General features: G+C 43.1%; 1 protein-coding gene across 1 annotated transcript; it reads left to right on the top strand.

Moving 5' to 3' along the window:
* The first annotated feature begins 4670 nt into the window (after positions 1 to 4670).
* On the top strand, positions 4671 to 12913 carry SMIM23 (small integral membrane protein 23). Its single transcript, XM_045999034.1, has 4 exons — positions 4671 to 4760; positions 12132 to 12183; positions 12381 to 12448; positions 12701 to 12913. Exons 1-4 carry the CDS (start codon positions 4671 to 4673, stop codon positions 12911 to 12913), a joined length of 423 nt encoding a protein of 140 aa, XP_045854990.1.
* Positions 12914 to 21639: the final 8726 nt, after the last annotated feature.

The following is a 21639-nucleotide window of genomic DNA, read 5'->3' as shown; positions in this document are numbered from 1 at the left end:
GAGTACCTGCACTTGATATCTGAAACATTTCTGGGAGGTAAAGCCCAAGAAGCCAACAGTTGCCATGGCACATGCAAGACCACAGAGATGATGCAAATGACCTTTTAAAGAGAACCTGGGTGGAAGCAAGAGAGTTGAGGTCTGCTCCCTTAGCTCTAACTGAATTGGGCAGTTCTCTTTCTTTTTCTGGTCTTGAGTTTTCCCAAGGAAGAAGCAATATTTCATGGTAATCAAGAGCCTGGTGGGTTGAATCAGACCCAAAGGGTTCAGATCTCAGCCCTGGCTCTCTCTTGCTCTGTAACTTTGAGAAAGTAACTTAACCAGACCCTCAGTCTCTTCATCTGTAAAATGGGGATAATGATATTATTTACTACCTAGTGTTGTGATGATAATAGAGTGAGCCAATATATGTGAAGCACAGTGCCTTTCATTTCTTGAAATGTCTTAGCTGTGGATGATAAGAAGAAGAGTATGCGAGAGATGGGAGAAGGAGGAGATTGTATGAGATCTCTAGGTGCTAAGCTAAGGTAGCCATGAAGTTTGACAGAGAGAATAAAGCTACTTTTGATATTTCAAAAAATTTAATGGGAATTCCACATCTACTTATCCACAATAAGCCACAAAGGATAATGAGAAAGGCAACTTTCTTTGCTTGGCTGAAGTTACATTAACTACTTGTGGTCAACTAAAAGACTTTGGAATTAAATAGACCTGCACTCAGCCTCCAGGTAAGGTGTGTGATCTTGAATAAAGAGAGTCATGTCCCCCACAGAGAGACTGACAACACTGAACTTGCTGGGCAGTTGCGAGGACTAAATGAGATAATGTATGGAAAGCACTTAACATGGGGTCTGGCACGGGGTCAGTGCTCAATACGTGACAGCCACTGTGGCTAATATCCTTCCTTGGCCTCCCTGGGGCTCAGCTTCTTCATTGGTAAAATTAAAATCATACCACTTGCTTTACTCATTCAACAAATATGTACTGAGCCAAGTACTATGAATACAAAAATGTATTCACCAGATGCAGTTCATGGCCTCTCAGAGCCCCCAGTTTGAAGTTGCTCATTATTCATCCATTCAACAAATATTTTTCCTGAACATTTAGTGTATAACAAGCTGCATAATGGGAGTCAGAGAGACAATGGCCAGTAAAACAGATTCAATCCCCAAGTATCTACGGAATTATAGCCTAGAGAAGATGTCATAAAATCAGCTAGCGAAATGACTAACATATAGGAAGTGCTCGATGGATGAAAGTTATCTAAGTGTTGATCAGAAGCTGTGTATGGGTAACTCTGGGAAAGTTAGCTCCTAAAAATGTGGAAAATTAATGATTTCTTAATACATAAAATTTGTTTTGAGGATAGGGACTTTGTGTGGAAGTGTTGAATCACTGTATAGTACACCTGAAACTAATATTACACAGTATATTAACTGGAATTTAAATAAAAACGTCTTTAAAAAAGAATTGATGGTAAAAAAAATTAAAATTTTAAAATGAATAAAATGAGAGAAGTCTAAAAAATGAAATATTTATTTGTTTGTTTATTTATTTTTAAAGATTTATTCATTTATTTTAGAGAGAGAGAGAGCACAAGTGGGAGGGACAGAGGGAAAGAGAATCTGAAGCAGACTCCATGCTGAGCATGGAGCCTGATATGGGGTTCACTCTCAGAACCCCAAGATCAGACCTGAGCTGAAACCAAGAGTCAGCTGCTTAAAGGACTGGGGTACCCAGGTGCTCCCCCAAATATAATATTTAATATACATTCAACAAAACATGTAGGATCTGTATGCTGAAAACTACAAAATGCTGATCAAAGAAAACCTAAGTAAATGGAGAGGCATTCTGTGTTCGCAGATTGGGAAGTACAACATAGTGAAGCTGTTACTTCTCCCCAGAGTGATCTATGGGTTTAATGCAATTGCTATCAAAATGCCAGCCAACTGGGCGCCTGGGTGGTTCAGTGGGTTAAGCGTCTGCCTTCAGCTCAGGTCATGATCTCAGGGTCCTGGGATGAAGCCCTACTCAGTGGGGAGGCTGCTTCTCCCTCTCACTCTGTCCCTCCTCCCACTCATGCTTTCTCTCTCTATCTCTGTCTCATAAATAAATAAAATCTTTTTAAAAATCCAGAAAGCTTTTTTTGTAGGTCTAAACAAACTTGTTCTAAAGTTTATATGGAAAAACATAGGCTCTACAAGTGCTGAGACAATCTTGACAAAGAAGAACAAAGTGGGAGAAATCTCTCTATTCAATATTTAGTCTTGCTGTGTAGTGACGGTAACTAATACAATGTGGTATTGGTGCAGGCTAGATACATAAATCAATGAAACAGAACAGAGAACCCAGAAATAGACCCAAACAAATATGTGCAATTGGTTTTTTTTAAAAAGTGTAAAACCAATTCAAAGGAAGAAGGATAACATTTTCAACAAACGGTGCCAAAGCAATTAGACATCCATAGGCAAAAACAACAATAGTAAAAAACCTTGATCCCAACCTCACATCTTATATAAAAATTAACTCCATTTTTAGACTGGGCTGTAAGACATAAAACTATAAATATTTTTAAAATAGGAGAAAATCTTTGGTTTCTAGGGTTAGACAAAGAGTTCTTAGCCTTAACACACACAAAAAAACCATGATTCATAAAAGAAAAATTGATAAATTGGACCTCATTAGAGTTAAAACTTAGTCTCTGCAAAAGTCCGTGTGAAGAGGATGAAAGGGAAAACTACAGACCAGGAGAAAATATTTGCAAACCAAACATTCAAAAAGGACTAGTATCTGGCACATACAAAGAACTCTCAAAAACTGAAGTATAAAAAAACCCAATTCAGTTAGAAAATGGGCAGAAGGGGCTCCTGGGTGGCTCACTCAGTTGAGCATCCAATTCTTGGTTTCAGCTCCGGTCATGATCTCAGGGTCATGGGATCAAGCCCCACATCAGGCTCCAGGCTCAGTGGGAGTCTGCTTGGATATTCTGTCTCTCTCTCCTCCTTCCCCCATGCACCTGCACGTGCTCTCTCGCTCTCTCTCTCTTAAATAAATCTTTTAAAAGGAAAAGAGAAGAAAATGGGCAGAAAACATGGGAGGAAATTTCACTGAAAAGGAGATAGAGATGGCAAGATAAGCTCATGAGAAAAGTTCGACATCATTAACTATCAGGAAAATGCAAAATAAAACCACAATGAGATATTACCATATGCCTACCAAAATGTCTAAAATAAAAAGTAATGAAAACTCCAAGTGCTGGCAAGAAGGAGGAGAAACTGTATTGCTCATACTTTGCTGATGGGAACGTGAAATTGTATAGCCATTCAAGAAAACGGTTTGGCAGTTTCTTAACAAAACAATTATGCAACTACCATAAAACTTGGCAATTTCCATCTTGGACATCCCAGAGAAATGAAAACTTAGGTTCACACAAAACCTATACAAGAATATCTGTATAAGTTTTATTCATAAAAGCCAATAACCAGAAATAGCCCAGAGGACCTTCAGCCGGGGAATGGTTAAACAAACTGCATACATACATGCCATGGGTTACAATGTGGCAATAAAGAGGGACAAACTCTACCCATGCACTCAACAATCTGATGAATCTCCGCAGAATTATGCTAAATGGAAAAAAAAAAAAAAACAATATCCAAAGTCTGTATACTATTTGTATAACATGTATGAAAAGATCAAATTTTCGAAATGGAGAACAGATTCACCCTTGCCAGGAGTTAGGGACAGTGGGGAAGAGGGGACAGAGGGAGGGCAGGGCATTGGGTATCCAAGGGCAACACAAAAACCCTCTGGCTTGGGAATTCTTCTGCATCTTGACTATAGCGACAGATGCACAAACGCACACAAGTGACAAGTACTTAGAATTAAATACACATCCACGACTGAGGACAAGGGAAACAGGGGTGATCGGAACAAGACTGATAGATTGCACCAATGGCAAATCCTGGTTGTAATACTGTATCACAGGGGACTCAAGATGTTACCACTGGGGAAAAGTAGGACTAACACACACTGGATCTCCTGGATTATTTCTTACTACCGCATGTGTATTTACAACTATCTTAATAAAAATTTCAACTAAAAATTGTACTGTTTTATATTTTATTTTTTTAAAGATTTTATTTATTTATTTATTTATTTGACACAGAGAGAGACAGCAAGAGAGGGAACACAAGCAGGGGAAGCCGGAGAGGGAGAAGCAGGCTTCCCGCCAAGCAGGGAGCCTGATGTGGGGTTCAATCCCAGGACCCTGGAATCAGGACCTGAGCTGAAGGCAGACGCTTAATGACGGAGCCACCCAGGCACCCTGCTTTGTATTTTAAAACTTGCATTTTGCTAAGTATTTGAAGCTATAGAAGTATAAAAGAGCAGAAAAATCATCGTCCTGAGATATAATATTTTGATGCACTTTTTTCCGGGTCTTTGTTTTTTTTACATTTATATGAAACAAACAAACAAACAAAAACTGTGAGGGACTGGAATAAAAGTCAGGGTGATGACAAGGTGGGGGCCTTGCTGTCTCCCACCTTCTATGACATCAGAACTCAGTGTTTGAGGTATGCCTGGTGACCAGAGCCCAGGAAGGAGGAGGGTACCCGTCTGCCTGCCAGGTGGGGGTACCTTGTTCCACCCAGACAGCCTGATCTGAGGCCATGGTGACCCAACAGGTGGGCAGCAGGGGACAAGTGGCAGCTGAGCTGTTTGAAAGGAGAAGGGGTATTCGCTGTGAGGACAAGAAACAGGTGAGGCCAGACCCGATGTATGCTGCTGTCCTCCCGTCAGGGCTCCCTCGGCCACTGCAGACAGACTGTGAGGCCCTCAAAGTCACAAGAGGCCTTCAGTCCGACTCTGCCTGGAGCCCGAGCTGTGGGACACAGCATGCATGCTTCAGGGCTTCTTCCCCAAGGCCATTGCTGACTGACTCTCTTATTTCACCCCAGCAATCCCAGTAGAATGCATGCTGGGGCCGGGGGGCGGGTAAGACATGGATTGTTTGTTTAGTTTCCTACTATGGCCCTAGTGCCTACGATGGTGCTTGGTGCGTAATAGTGGCTGAATGAATGAATGAACGAATCAACTGAAATAAATAGGATAGAGCTGAATTGTAGAGCCCCTGGAGTATCTGTTCCTAGGGCTCAGATTCAAACCGCATGCAGAATTTTGTCAGAATGGGAAATGTCATCACTTACAATGCACAGCCCAGTGCTTCCATCCCCTCTCTCTTTCACGACTTACAACACACCCAGGAGGCACTATTAACAACCTCGTTCACAGATGAATAACTCAAAGCTCAGAAAAACAAAAAGGCCCCATAGCCAGGACCTACCAGGATTTGAAATCAGGTGCCTCTGATTCCAGAACCCCTAACAACCTCACTCGGCACTCCACTGCCTCCCAAGTACAGAAGGGAGGGAGGCATGTAAAGAAGGCTGGGAAGGTCACCTAGACCTTGCACACCGTGGAAAGAGATAGGACTTTATTCTGAGATTAGTAAGCGGCCATTGAGGGGTTTTAAGCAGAGCGATGGATGACTGATCTCTACACATTTCTGAAAGATTTGTTCACTTGTTCATTTGATATACATGCCCCAATTCCTCCTTTGTGCTGGACCTCACAGCAAGATGGGGACCTTGCAGTTTCCATCATGCTGCACCTTTTCCTAAAAAAGGAGTTCCATAAATACCAAACCCCAGGAAGGTTCTTTTGAGAAAAATCCCCCAAAAAGTTCTGTGGTTCAAGAAATGCCAATACTCTTGTACACACACACACACACCCCACCCGCTTGGAGATTTACACTGCTCAGTCACATAATGAAGGCTCTGAGAAGTTCTACAGCAAGGGTTTCACCTCGCTTTGTTAACCACAGCATTTCCCAGATCAATCGAATACAGAGTCCCTGCTTTTCTTTTTGAAAGATCTTTCAGCATATTTCAAAATCCATTTTACAGATGAAGCAATTGAGGCTCAGAGAAAAGAAAATGATTTGGCTCAGGCCCCAGGACAGCACAAGGAGAAGAACTAAAAACCTAATCCTGTCCCTATTTCCCCCTTTGCCACCCCCACACACAGTATAAAACACAAACCCAGCAGCAAGTTTGCTAGGGAAGACGTTATCCTGTAAAGGACACGGACAGAGGGGTTGTTAAAGAAATAGCATTCACCATGGAACACTTAACAGCCGTTATAAAGAAGAAAACAGTTCTGTGAGTCTTATGTGAAAAGATTCCCATGGAATATTGTTAAGGAAAAAAAAAAGTGTCCTAAACTTAAGTGTACAATACAAGGATCTTTACACTGGGTATACACACCTTGGCAGTCACTCATGTCAAGCTCTGGAATATTCCCAGTGCCCCAGAAGCCTCCTTCAGGCCCCTCCCAGCTCTTCTCCCCCACATAACCTTGATCATAGAGGAGTTTCATACTTTCTTGAATTTCACGTGAACAGAATCAGCGTGTGCCTTTATACCCGGCTTCAGTCGCTCATCCATGTATCTGTAAGACTCCACCAGACTGCTGCTTTGTAATTTATTTTTATTTTTATAGTTAATGATATATTATAATATATAATATTATAGCTGCTAGTATCCTTATAGAAAACCATCTGGGGGAGAAGCAAATTAGGCAAATCTTGTATCTTCCTTGTGGGGCTGGCAGCTCTAAATCTTGCTTTACAAACTTAGGTAAGAAATGTGTTATTTCAAGTCAAATTAAATCAGACTCAAATGGCACCTAGTGAGATGGGGAAAATTCAGCGTCAGTCAATACTGTGTGTGCCTTAATCCTTTGTCCACTTTCACGCGCCCCTGACACTGTCACTCTCCCTACTCACACTATTGAAAATAGGCGTCTCTGAATTTGTTGTGCCAAGACCTGCCCAGACACACCGCGGAGAGTGGGGGCCAGGCCCCTCCCAGACTCAGAGTGTCCCTCTCTCTTCTCCCACCTCTTTAAGAGACTCCTTTGTCCTCTCTTAATCCTGGAACATCCACCCCAATCTCCTAAATGATCTTGGACTGACCCAGGCACCAGTGAGCAATGCTGTCTCCAGGCAACTCCTTCCCTCCATCCTGCCTCAAAACGGTGCAATGGGACTTTGCAGGAACTGGGGCCAGGCTAGCAACTATTAGAGCAACCACAAAATTGATGACATAGATGAGGCAGCCACTCAGGTGAGGGCCACCAGGCAACACAACAGTGCCATCCTGGAGGAGAGGAAGACTCGTGCTAGCCTCCACTCTTCCCCAGTGGCTGCTGCACTGAGAGGTAGAGGTCACGCAGGGCACCGCAGTCCTGCTAGGCTGCAGAGTGGAGGGGGCAGCTAAGGCACTGGACTGTGTAGGAAGAGGTGCTGGAGAGAGCCACGCACCCAAGGGGCTCCCAAGACTCCTTCCCAGAGGGCTGGGATGTGCACGCTAAGGGCTGGATTAGCCACTCTCACCAGAGTGGCTGCTCTGCGGTTGAGAGCAGAGCAGAGATCCTGGAAATCCAGCAGCACTGGCGGTAGATGGAATTCCCACCCAGCCAGAACAGAGGAACTCCTTAACACTCAGGCATCTGTTTGAGAGCACACGTATGCAGACATGGGCACACACCTATGCACACACATATACAGACATGTATTGTGTATATGTGCATGCACACACACGCATACATACATACCTTTGGGGCAAAAAGGAAACCTTTAGAAGCAATGGCCAGGAGTGCCTGGGTGGCTCAGGTGGTTAAGCGTCTGTCTTTGGCTCAGGTCATGATCCCAGGAGCCTGGGATCGAGCCCCTCATCAGGCTCCCTGCCCAGTGGCGACTCTGCTTCTCCCTCTCCCTCAGCTCATGTTCTCTCTCTGTCAAACAAATGAATTAAAAAAAAAAAATCTTAAAAAAAAAAAAAGAGCAGCTGCAGCATTGGCCAAAGTTTCCACATTAAGAAGGAAATAAAGGAGAATTAAACTCAATGATAGAAAGAAGAAACAATAAAGATAAAATCAGAATTAATGAAATAGAAAATAATAAATAAAATTCATAAAACTTTTCTTTGAAAAGATTCATAAAATTGGTAAATTTTTCAGTCTAACTTTTTTAAAAAAGAGAACACAGATTACCAATATCGAGGATAAAAAGGAACGATCACAATACCTCCCATAGACATCAAAAGGATATGAAGATAATACAAGGAATGACTGGACACCAGTGCCCTTGCTAACTTAGGTGAAATGAAGAAACTTCTTGGACAGCACAATTTACACAAGTGACTCAAGAAGAAATAGAAAGTCCAAATGACTACAAGCCCAAAAGATTTCCCCCATAAATTCTATCAATCATGTGACGGAGAAAGAAAGAATACCAATCTCACACAAATTCCTTCATAAAATAGAGGCAGAAGAAATGCACCCTGACTCAATTTTCGAAGGGCAACATAACCTTGACTCTAAAACTCCACAAACATACAGAAAAAAATCTAGTGTCTCCATGAATGTAGTTGAAAAGAACAATCTCCACGAACAGTAGCAAATGAGCCCAGCCATACAGAAAAAGGCAAATGCATCATGAACAAAGCTTCCTGAAGGAGCCCGGGTTGGTCAGGTATTCAAGTCAATCCACGCAACTGAGCGCAGGCTCAGCCGAAAAAGGGCAGTGCTCGGCCTCTCAGTGGAGACAGGAAGCGCGTTTCACTATTTCAGTGCTCATTCTCGGTAAAATTCTTGGAACGGTAGGAACAGAAGGCAGTGTCTTCAAGCTGAGAAAGGACAACAAGGACAAAGCTCCAGTTACCTCGACTCCGTGCTGAGCACTCACACCCCTTCCCCCAAGACACAGTGCAAGAGCAGAACGTTCGCTTTCGCCGCTTCCGGGTATTTTATTAGCGATTCTAGTCAATATACCAGGGAAAAGAAATAAAGCATAGAAAGGTTGAAGTAAGACTTCTTCCCACACAGCACAATTTTTTATATACAAAATCCTAAACTCTATCGGATAAAAAAGGAAGCATTAGGGGCGCCTGGGTGGCTCAGTGGGTTAAAGCCTCTGCTTTCGGCTCAGGTCATGATCCCAGGGTCCTGGGATCGAGCCCCACATCAGGATCTCTGCTCAGCAGGGAGCCTGCTTCCCCTTCTCTCTCTGCCTGCCTCTCTGCCTACTTGTGATCTATCTCTGTCGAATAAATAAATAAAATCTTTAAAAAAAAAAAAAAAGGAAGCATTAGGTCATAAGACAAAATCAATTGTGTTTCTACAGTCCAGCAACAAACAACTGGAAAATGAAAATTTAAAAACGATACTATTTATAATAGTATCAAAACCGACAAAATACTTCAGAAAGATGAGCATGGCTTCTACACTTGCAAATGATGAAACATTGCTAAAAATAACCAAAGACAATGTAATGGAGAGATCCATCATGATCACGGATTACAAGGTACGATATTTTAGAGATACTCTCTCTCACCAAGTTGAACCACATTTCAGAATTACATTTTAATGTAATACTAATCAAAATCCCAACAGGTTTGGGTTTTGTTTTGTTTTGTTTTGTAGCAACTGAGAAGGTTGATATATACATATATATGTGGAGATGCAAAGGATCTAGGGTAGTCAGAACAAATTTGAACAAATTTGTTAGGAACAAAGCTAAAAAAAATAAACTCGCACTATCTGATGTCAAGTGTTACCGTGAAGCTGTATGGCCATCTAGCTAGTGTGGCATTGGCATAAGATAGAGAAAGGAATGGGACAGCAGAGTGCCAGTAGAGCTATTACAGATTGAATGGTGACCTCCAAAATTCACATGTGGAAGCCCCAACCCTCCATGTGACTGTATTTGGAAATAATTAACGTTAAATGAGGTCATAAAGGGTGGGGCTCTACTCTAATAACACTGATGTCCTTATAAGAAGAGAGACACCAGGGATGCACAGAGAAAAGGCCATGTGAGGACACAGAGAAAAGTCAGCCATCCAGAAGCCAAGGAGAGACGTTTCACCAGAAACCAACCCTGCCTCATACCTTGATCCTCGACTTCCGGTTTCCATAACTGTGAGAGAATTAACGTCTTGTTTTAAGCTACCCAACCTGTGGTATTCTGTTATAGCAGCTTCAGGAAACTAATACAGATTCAGCAATGACATAAAGAGTGATATATACAGATCACTGAAACAGAATAGGACCTAGAAACAGACCCACGTAAATATGGTGGACATATTTTTGACAGAGAGCAATGCAATTCAATGAAAAATTAGGCTTTTTAAACAAATAATTCAAGAAATAGACATTCATATGAGGAAAAGAATCTTGATCCCCTCCTTCATGTCATATACCAAAATTAATTCAAAATGGGCCATCTACCTAAGTGGAAAATTAAAACAATAAAATGCGAGGAAGAAAACAAGAAAAATCTTCACAACCCTGAGTTAGACAAAATTTTTTAGATTGCACACAAAAGGCATAACCATAAAGGGGATATATTTGATGACCTGAACTCCATAAAAATTAAAATTTTTTCACTTCCAAACACCCTGATAGGGAAATAAAGAGGCAAGCCACAGACTTGGAGAAAACAGTCACAGTGCAAACATCTGACAAAGAATGTATATCCGAAATATACAAAGAACTACTAAAACCTAATAAGGAGACAAATGGCCCAATAAAAAAATGAATGGTTTTTCATAGACAAGCCCACAAAGAAAGATATATGAATTATGATCACTCAGCACATGGAAAGATGCTTAACATCTGCTATGGACTGAAGGCTTGTGTCCCCCCTAAATTCATATGTTGAAATCCTAACTCCCAAAGCGATGGTTTTGGGAATTGGGGGTCTTCGGGAGATGATTCACGAGAGTGGAACCCTCATGAGTTGAAGTAGTGCCCTGATAAAATTTTTTTTAATTAAATTAAATTAAGAAAAAAAAAGAGCTCAAAGATCTCTCTCTACTCTCCACCACGTAAAGACACAATGAAAATGGATGGAACCCAGAAGAGAGCCCTCTCTTGAACCTGACCATGCTGGCCCGCTGCGTCTGAACTTCCAGCCCCTGAACTGTAAGAAATAAATTCCTATTGTTTATAAGCCATTGGGTCTGTGGTACTTTGTTAGAGCAACATAAGCAGACTAGGACAACATCATTAACCACTGGGGAAGGGCATGGAAAAACTAGATCGCGGTACCGTTACACAATCAACAGAACACCTAGAATGAAGAAGATTGCCAGCAGGGATGTGGAGCAACGAGCATTCTCAGGTTGCTGGTAGAAATGTAAATTGGTTCAAACCCCTGGAAACTAGTTTGGTGGTTTCTTATCAAATTAAACTTAAACCTGCCATATGACCCAGCACTTGCATTTCTGGGGGCTAACCCAAGCAGAATGAGAACATATGTCCTCCCAAACTGTTGTATCCGTGTGTTCATAGCAGTTTTATTCATGATCGTCTGAAACTAGAAACAGCCAAAAGTCCATCAATACGTAAAGAGATAAATTGTGCCATATTCATACACTATATTACTCATCAATAATACTGAATACACAAATATGGATACATCTCAGAAGCATTATGTTGAGCGAAAGTAGCTAACCACAAAAGACCATGAAGTTCCATTTAGGAAGTTATAGACCAGGCAAAACTACCCCATGTCGAGAATAGTGGATCCTTCTGGTGGGTGAGGCTAAGGAGGGAACGGACTGCAAAAGGCATAAGGGAACTTTCTGGGATGCTGGAAATGTCCTTTCTCTTGACTGGGATGGTAGCCCACAGGTGTAGACCTGTCAAAACTCATCAAACAGTACATTTAAAATGTGTGCGTTTTATTGTCTGTGAATTATACCACAATAAAGTTGATTCCGTTTAAAGATCATTTAAAGCATAAATGTGAAAGTGAGGCAGGGAATGAGAATGGAAGTGGGGCTTCTCAGCAGGGAGAAGGGAGGGGAAACACCAGCAGAATGTCACTGGACTGCTTGTTACCTGCTTCTGCAAGGTGTGGGGGTTTGTAGTAAGCACGCATGATGTAGATAACTGGAAAAAAAGTTAAGCTCTAAAAATGATCTTACAGCACTGCTCTGTGAGGCAGCAGGGATGCCTGCATGCCCATGAGTCACCTCCTTTCTTCCTCTTCTTGCCACCAGACGCTGTTGGCGTTGCTGATCTTGGTGCTGTACATGGGCACAGGAATATCAGGTGAGCATTCTGGAAGCTGAGAAAGGAGGAGCTGAATCCACCTAGAGTCAGGAGGGGTATCCTGGAGATGGCTGCCCTCCAACAAGGCCTCCAAAGCTTACCTTCTCCCCTCTTCACTCACTGGGATGACCAACCATGTTTATTTCAATGACTGCTCATTTGCCCTTGTTAAGAGGTGATGTTTGTGCCTGTTTCAGGAAGAAGTTGGGAGGTATCAGAAAGGATTAGAGAATGTAACTATCCCCAGAATCCTGTGGCTTCCCAGGTAACATATTCAAAAAAGGTGCTGAGGGGATGTCAAGTTTGGCTGAGGAAATCTGGGAAGGCTTCCTAGAGGTGTCATGGGTGAGCTGGATCTTGAAGGATAAGTAGGAGTTGGCCAGGCAGAGAAGGTGGGGAGGGGCACTCCAGAGAGCAGGAATAGCAGATGCAAAGGCCCAGAAAACTTTTTGAAACCAGTGGCAAGGGGGTCCTATGTGAAAAAGCTCAAGATGCGACTTTGCTGTCTGCCTTTCAGGGACTTGAATACCAGACCAATGAATCCACAGAAGAGCCAATAAAGGTCATCAGGACCTGGCTGAAGGAAAATTTGCACGTTTTCTTGGAGAGGCTAGAGAAAGAGGTGCGAGAGCTGGAGCAGCTGGTCCGGGACCTGGAGGAGTGGTTAGATGCTCTTCTGGGAGAGGGACACCTGGAGGATCCCTGCTCCAACTTCAAAAATCACCTGTGAGGGCCCCGGGCTGGAACTCGGGGAAGACGTCAAGGGGAAGCGGGGGGTGGGTGGGGGGAGGGTTGCCAAGGGCTCCTCTAATAAGAGCTGAGCTGTGACACTTGAATGTCATAACAGGAAAGAAAATAAAATAGTTGGGTCACTAAGAATGTTGCTGACACCACTGCTCGTTCACGAACACTGTCAGGAGGACCCCAGGGATAGCCTCCCAGGATACTTAAAATTTAAATTTATTTATATATATAAATTTATATATATATAAATTTATATATATATATAAATTTATATATAAATATATATTTATATATTTATTATATATAAATATATATTTATATATTTATTATATATAAATATATATTTATATATTTATTATATATATAAATATATATTTATATATTTAAATTTATAAAAATTTTTAAAAATTTTTAAAAAAGAAAACTCTAGAAGGATACAAAATGGGGGAAGGAGAGGGGGGAGTTGAGAGTGGGCAAATGTATGACTGGAGGGAAAGAAAAGGGAAACTTTTCACACTCTTTTATTTTCAGACTATATGATTGTTTTGCCTATTCAAATCTTTTTAGAAGAAAATTACCCATCATTTTGCTTGCAGGAATATGGTGTATACAAGCAAAATAAGAATATCGCTGTGATAAAATTATGAGTGACTTAATTTTTTTAAACAGTGCCAAGAGAAAACCCTCTCTTTGGATTAACTTATTTTCATTAAACGATGATAATTCTTATCTAGGATTTCCCCTTTTTCCCTTGACTTCTAGGAAGTTCAGCGTTTAGTTGACTATGGTAGAAATTACATCAGCCTTACTTTTTTTGATCTATTCAACCCTTTCTAGGATTTTTTGTTCTCTATTTTAATGGAGTTATTACATACGTGCCAATCATTAGAACGACCTCAAATCTTTGGAAAGTCACGAGGGGTCCAATTCAAATCATCTCATAGAAAATCTGACTGGCGGGGAATGGCACAGAAATTCTGCTTGCTGGAAGGAATTATTCAGTTGCCACTTGAGAAGGAAAGAGTCTTTGCAAGTTACGGTCACAGTTTTGCCACTTCGAAAATGTGTCGCGGGGTGGGGACCAGAATCTGTTTTTCTTGACTGCAGTTTTCTAGCAAGCATTCTGCAGGAAAATCTGATAAGGATATTTCTTTGCATTTATTTTTACTATTACTACAAAGGCTGTAGTAACATACCCAAAATCCTGTGCATGTGGCCTGCTAGTACTTAGACTGTTCCTGGGCAGAATTTTGACTGGTTTAGCCTAACACACACTTCAGCCTCTAACCCCCATTTAAGTTGCAATTATATTGCACCTGTAATATTTACCTGTGTGTGTTTATGTTTACATATTCTATTATATATATTTATATGTTTTCTTTTATATATATGATATAGTTGTAAATATTTTTTATAAAACATACATGTATATGAAATTTGGGGATGCGTGAATAAAAGAAAACGGAGCCTAGATCCTTGAGGATTGAAACCGCCCCTGTGGTTATTAGCAGAGCCTCTGAGCTCTGAGTCCCACCCTGAAAGCTCTCAGGCATTACCCACACACACCTGCACACAGGCCCGATAGAAACAGCCCATGCCGGCGTGGGGCTGCAGCCCACTGATGGTGGTCACTTTCGGGACGTTGCATGTGAGCCCGTAAAAACAGCAAGCCACCAAGGGCGGCTCACGCAATGAGGGTTTATTGTGGCGCAAGACAGGAGCCAGAATCTCATGGAAATCAAGAGCATACCATAACCTGGAATCCTGGAGACTGGAACAGGAAGGTAGTTAAGAACCCAAGGTGTCCACCAAGGTGCTCTAGGAGTCCCACCACAAGAATCTGGGAGATTACCTCTAGCTTTCCACCTTTACCTTGACTTGGCTACTCCCTGGGTCTCTGCTTCTCTTTGTGTGTCTGCCCCGTCTCTTCATGCCTCCAGTGGCTTCCTTGCCCACCCCCGGGTATCTAACCCTTCTTCAGCTCAGCACTTCTGCCTGTAAGTCCTCCTAACCCTGATTTGCTCCTGGTCCCACAAGGCCTCTCCCTCCCTGTCATGACCTTCCAAACTTCCAAGGACCGTATAATTCTGTCTGCATTTCCCAGATCAAGCTCCAGGGGAGTGGGTGGGATGTGATTAACTCATCGGCTGGAGCCTCCTGTCCTGAGCCAGATTGTGCCATCCAGCCTTTGGACTGGATGACCCTGGAGGGACCACCTTCCCTCAACCCTGGGCTCCAATCAGCTGTGACAGGATGGTGAGGGGAGGATCAAGTACTCCGGAATGGAGCTGCCTCGTATGAGAAACAGCCTGGGCCCCTTGTTGATGGGCAGCTCTGGACTGTGTATAATGACCTCACACTTCCCAAGGTGGTCAGAAACGTGGCAGAGAGAGCAATGGCCACCCTTGTACTGTGGATCCCCAAGAGCCAGTGTCAGGGAAGCAGAATGGTGTGAGAAAAATATTCAAAGGCAGAATATAATTGCTGAGAATGAGGTGGGGTGGGCTTGACCACCAGAGTCACCAGAGTCAACCAGAGTCAACACAGGTGAGTGGGTCAGCCTAATCTGGGAATATGTCATTCCTTCCCCAGTTCCTGCCTATGAAAAAGACAAATGACACACTTAAAAAGATTATGGAGGCACCCGGGGGGCTCAGTGGGTTAAAGCCTCTGCCTTCGGCTCGGGTCATGATCCCAGGGTCCTGGGATCAAGCCCCACATCGGACTCTTTGCTCCATGGGGAGCTTCCTTCTTCCTCTCTCTCCTGCCTCTCTGCCAACTTGTGATCTCTGTCTGCCAAATAAATAAATAAATAAAATCTTAAAAAAAAAAAAAGGATAAGATTATGGGGGTGTCTGGGTGGCTCAGGCAGTTAAACATCCACTCTTGATTTTGGCTCAGGTCATGAATGATCTCAGGGTCTTGGGATTGAGTCCGGCATCAGGCTTCACACTCAGGGTAGAGTCTGCTCCAGATTCTCTTTCTCCTTCTCCCTCTGTCCGTCCTGCTGCGCGCTCTCTCTCACGCTCTCTCTCTCTCTCTCTCTCTCAAATAAATAGAGTGTGACTACCTTTAATGACTTTAATGACATTTGAATGAGTAAGACAAAATGTTGCCCAGTAGATCTATTAAAGGGTTCACTTTCATATTATAGAGTAGACTTCCCTTTGGGAGAGAAAATGTCTTTTACTTGAGAAGACAACTATTTCCAGCTCCTTCCATTCAATCAAGAATAACAATGCCAGCAGAGCAGGGTCTTCCTGCCCTCCATCCCAGTCCCCAACCCAACCCTCTTCCAACAACAACCAGCTCCACCTGATTCTGGTCTTGCGAGGTCAGGCTTCCCAGACACCAAAGACTACTTTAAATAGAAAAGAGAGTGGTCCCTGGCTGGCTAAGTTGTTTAAGCGTCTACCTTCAGCTCAGGTCATGATCCCTGGGGTTGATCCCCCAGGATCGAGCCCCGCAGCAGGCTCCGTGCTCGGCTGGGAGTCTTCTTCTCCCTCTCCCTCTGCCCTACCCCCTGCCCAGCTCATATTCGCTCTCTCTCTCTTTCTCTCTCAAATAAATAAATTTTAAAAATAGAAAAAAAGAAACTGAATTTTAAAATCAGGAGTCAAAATTTTAAAAAAAGAAAGAAAGAAAGACTGAGCTATGCATGTGCCAGCCACTGGTGAATGAGAAGTTTACAGGCTAGTGGGAAAAACAAGCAGAAAAGTCAAGACGAGGCAATTTCAGAGAATGATAAATGTATGAGTAGAAACAAGAAACCACTTAGCAAGCCACTGTGGTTTTCCAGGTAGAAACAGAGGCTTGGAGTGGGGGAGAGGTGCAGAGAAGCAGAATTCAGTATCAAAGCATTATCTGCAGGACCTGCTGATGGAGAAGAGTAAGGAAGAAGGGTCCAGAAGGCCATCTGCCCGGCCCCAGGGTACCGTCTCTCTTCAGTGCAGGGCAACCTGAACCATCATTTCAGGTCCTGACCCAAGATGCTGTCGAGGACTCCGTGGAAGAGACAGGCGTGGTCTTGTTAAGGGAAAAGTGGCCAGTTGGAAAAATATCCTGACCACTCAATTATCTCCATTCTTTCCTTTGTGTCAGGCACCTGGAGCATGAGGTCAGCACCGCAAACAATTAAAATTTTTAATTAATTTTAATTGATGGTTTTCTCCCCATCTCTCTTTTACTTAATAGATCTATCTGGCAGCCTTCCTGATGCTCCCTCAGGCTCTTCTCTTTTGCTAACACTGATTCATTCTATGTTTTTCTTTTCTGTTTTATTGCTTTGGATTAGCTTCTTTTCTGTGCCTCCAACTTATATAATGGGGAAAACACCCACAGTTATCCAGATAATTCATGCTATAAAGATAAGAATCTGATAATCTAGACAAAAACTGGATACGATAAAGTCCACCTCTGCGTTAGCTGTATGTATTTCCTAAGAATATAAGGATTATTAGGGGAAAATAATAAAATTGTGGCAAAAAACATTTAGAGAATGTGTTCCTATTTTAGGGCCTTGGTCGAGTGCTATTGCCAGTTCCAGTTTAAGGACAGGGACACTGAGGCATAGAGAGATCATATCATTGATCAAATCATATCATCAGTAAATGGAGAGCCAGAATTCAAACCCAGGCTATCTGGCATTGAAGCCCTCACACCAGTTCAAGGAGCCTCCCAGCCTCGCCTGCACGAAGCCTAGCCAAGATAATGTCTTCTCTCATTTTATTGTTAAGTAATCATATGCCAGTTAAATTTACAAGGCAATAAATTCTCATCACAATCTACTACAGGTTGAGTACATATAGAGAGAAGTAGAAGTACATTCCCTGCCCACATACAACTTGTCCTTCTACCATGAAACCAAGAAACAAAGATGAGAAAAATGAAGTATCTACATTCTTGCAGCAACTGTTGGGTCAAGGGCCAAAGGCACCTAATTGCCAAATGAGCTATCTACTTATTGGCCTAAGATTTCAGAGAAGCGATAGGGAGCTTGAGCTGGTACGAACATGAAAATCTATTAGTCCCGCTATAGAAAAATGTAGAAACTCAAATTAGGCTGTAGCCAAGGGGAAATTGTGGGGTAACCAGTAGAGAGATGAACCATGGATGGGGGCAGAGAGGGCCTTCCCACTAGAATCACATCTCAGGTGTGGGTGCTGGTGTGGCCTGGCCTAACCCCGAGAGTCAGATCCCAGGTCTCAGGTAAGATTTGGGGCCAGGCTTCCCACAGGTCTTTGTGAGAATCGAGTATACTTTTTTTTTTTTTTTTTTTAAAAAAAAACAACAGATACCCTCGAGAAGTAGGGATTTGGGCTTCACTGAAATTATTCCCAGACCAGGAAAGTCCATTTCTAGTCTCCATGTCATATTTTGGATGATGTCAAGTAAAAATGTGGATTTGGTTTGTTCCCTTAATTCACAAATTTGTTCCAAAAAATTGTGAAATGCACTAAATCCAATTTGTTTCAAATCTGGCTGTCAGGAGGATAATTGAGGGTGGTGAGGGATGGAGCTAAAGAAGACGCTTTTCTGGGGCATCCCGATCTCTTCTGTTGTGACATTTCCAAGAGGACATGCACATCCCTGCTGGAGAGCAAAGAAAGAAGACAAGAACTTTATTCAGACACTGTGGCTGGCCTGCTCAGTGCGGTGGCTGAGCCCTCAGCAGAAGGACCTGACTCACCTGGGTGCTTTGGCGACATCACTCCACCACTCAGAGCCTCGGATCCCCCTCTGTCGTAGGGGGCTACCACCGCCCCCTCTGAATGGCTGTTGGAGCATTAAAACAGTAAATCACAGTGCTAGAAAGCCAGTAGGTGAGGTGCTTACAAAAGGCAGCATCAACAGAAACATCCAGGTACGTCTAGACTCAAGCCTAGTTAGATCCAGAGGACACTGGCCCTTGTCTCACTCGCCATCTGTCAGCTCCACTTGCCTCTGGGCTGGCCCCATTTTCAGGCAAGCTGTCCCCACTGTGGTGGCAAGATGGCTTCAGGAGCTCGGGCTCTATCATATCCTCTCTGTCTCCCGAGGGAAGGAGAGCCCTCTTCCCCGAGAGCTACTGTTCACGACCTGCCACGAAACCTGGTGGTTCTCAGATTGGATCAAACACCCGTTCCAGAGTTAAATTTGGTGGCCGCCGTGACACAAGGCTCACATCGGCCAGACCTGTTTTACACACGCCTCCCTCTAGCCAGGGATAATCCTAAGCACAGACTGAGTGGGGAGAGCGGTGGCTCTCCAGAGGAAATCAGGGTGCTATTACCAGAATGTGGGAGACTGGTGTTAAGAAAAAGATTGAAACACTTTCTTAAAGTATGAGTAACAATTCTCTACATTTCCATCATACTCTCGTTGGGTAGAAGTGCTTCCTCAGCTAACTTGCTTCATTTGGACCGTAGCTCATCTACACAAGACAGGCGACTCTTTCCGACACCGGGTGCCTGGGCTAACTACAGCAGAATTTACGTCTCCTGCCCATGAGCGCAGGCAAGGTGCATGTCGGGGGAGGTGGCATAAAGGAGCCGAAGGGAAAGGGGTTTGGGATCAAACAGACCTGGTCTGAGCCCTGCCCCCCCTGCACTCCCACCTCTGCCGTGTGACCTCAGACAGGTCCCTCCATCCTTCTGAGCCACAGTCCACCACCCATAAAATGGGGTATGTTTATATATCTCCAGGGCCCACAGAGAGGATAAAGTCTTAACAGCTAACTTTTATTTAGTGTTTACTACGCTCCCGGCACGATTCTAACCACTTTATGAGTATCCCCCACCTTATTTAATCATCACAACAGATCTATGTGTACCATCAGTGTCTTCATTGCATCTGTAAGGAACTTGGGACAGCCGGTGCACACATGTCCCAGGGTCGCCCAGTAAGTGGTGGAGCCAGGACGCAGACTGAGACAAGCCAACTCCGGGGCCACGTGCAAAAGCCCCACCCTATGCTCCTTCTGGATTCAATGAGGTAATGCGCATGCTGCTCTCTGCAAATGGTAACACATTATATATATGTCACTGGCTGTTACTTCTCTCCTCCTGCCCTGGTCATTAAAGTCACGAGGGACCTCATGAATCTACCATTCAGATAGGTTCTCTCAGGGCTGGACTCAGCCCCTTCGCTGTACTTCCTCTCAGCCTGCCTTTGGCCCTGAGGCTACACCTACAGACCCATCTGATTCTGTTCTCTCTCGAGTCCAGCAGAGTCATTCCTTGCATGCAGGCATTCACTTACTCCACAGCTCTTAATGACTGAGAGGAGAAGCTGGGGTCCTACCGCACAGCAGGACGATTCTGGAGAACTGAACCAACGTGGTGTCCACGTGGTGGAGACAGAGGAAATGGCACCTGGGGAGGCTACTCGACTCAGCATCATGGGTAACTTGAGCATAATATTAGAACCCATCTGCCAGGGTAGGGGGTGAGCTCCACGGGACAGACATCATGCAAGGGGAGCAGCCAGCTGTCAGAGCAGAGCACGTTCAGCTACTGTCACAAAGGGAAATCCACTCTTCACTCCCTCTGGCGTAGAGATTACCATCAATTCTGTATAACTTACTTGTTCCTCTAAGACACTCTTCCCTGTTCTCGGTTTCTGCTTTATTTCTCACATCAAAGCACATACTCTGTAGCAAACGTATATATTTCTAAATACAGCAAATGTATATGTTTCTTTTTTTTTTTAAAGATTTTATTTATTTATTTATTTGACAGACAGAGATCACAAGTAGGCAGAGAAGCAGTCAGAGAGAGAGGGAAGCAGGCTCCCCGGTGAGCAGAGAGTCCGATGCGGGGCTCAATCCAAGGACACTGGGATCATGACCTGAGCTGAAGGCAGAGGCTTTAACCCACTGAGCCACCCAGGCGCCCCAGCAAGTGTATATATTTCTAAAATAGCAGGCATATAGAGACAGAAAGCTGATTCGTGATTGTCAGGGACTGTGGGAGGAGGAGTCAGGAGTGACTGCTTATTAGGTCCAGGGTTTCCATTTGGGGTGATGGAAAAAGTTCCAGGGTTAGAGAGTTGTGATGGTTGTACAGCATCAGAAATGTACTTAATGCCACTGAATTATATACTTTAAAATGGTGAAAATGGTAAATTTCATGTTATGTGTATTTGCCACAATAAAAAAATTACAGGAGAGCATAATCTCATGACCCAGAGTTAGCCAAAGCAATGTTTTGTGTATTTCTCTCCACCCTTTTTAATGCATATTTTTAAATAATTAAGGTCATAATGCAAAATATAATTTATATCCTCTTCTTTCAGTCCAACGATATGTAATAAGTATTTTCCCATATTCTGCATAACATTATTGGTCACTTAGGGGGTTCTTTTCTTCAAAGAACTATTCACTATTATTAACAAATGCATCAAGAAAATGAAGAGCCATCCAAAGGCTGGGACAAATTATTCACAATACACATATATAATAAAAAAACTCATATCCAGAACATATAAAGAACTCCTACAAATCAATAAGAAAAATGCAGACCACCCAATGTTTTTAAAGTGTGCCACAGGTTTGAAAAGACACTTCAAAAAGATGTATGAACGGCTAATATGCATGAGGAAAGTGTTCAACATCATTGTTCATCAGAGATAAGCATATTAAAACCACAATGAGGCTCTAGGGCAATACAACATATAGGGGAGGAAAGCAGAGCCCTGAATATCTCATACATTGCTGGTAGGGTGCAGAATTAT

Source organism: Meles meles, chromosome 3, assembly GCF_922984935.1.
Source record: "Meles meles chromosome 3, mMelMel3.1 paternal haplotype, whole genome shotgun sequence".
Taxonomy (NCBI): Eukaryota; Metazoa; Chordata; class Mammalia; order Carnivora; family Mustelidae; genus Meles; species Meles meles.
This window is presented reverse-complemented; position numbering and strand designations above follow the sequence as displayed.

Coding starts and splice junctions, on each gene's coding strand:
- SMIM23 (XM_045999034.1), top strand. CDS start 4,671: ATGGTGACCCAACAGGTGGGCAGCAGGGGACAAGTGGCAGCTGAGCTG. Junction 4,761..12,131: donor GCTGTGAGGACAAGAAACAG/GTGAGGCCAGAC, acceptor TCTTGCCACCAG/ACGCTGTTGGCGTTGCTGAT. Junction 12,449..12,700: donor AGAATCCTGTGGCTTCCCAG/GTAACATATTCA, acceptor TCTGCCTTTCAG/GGACTTGAATACCAGACCAA.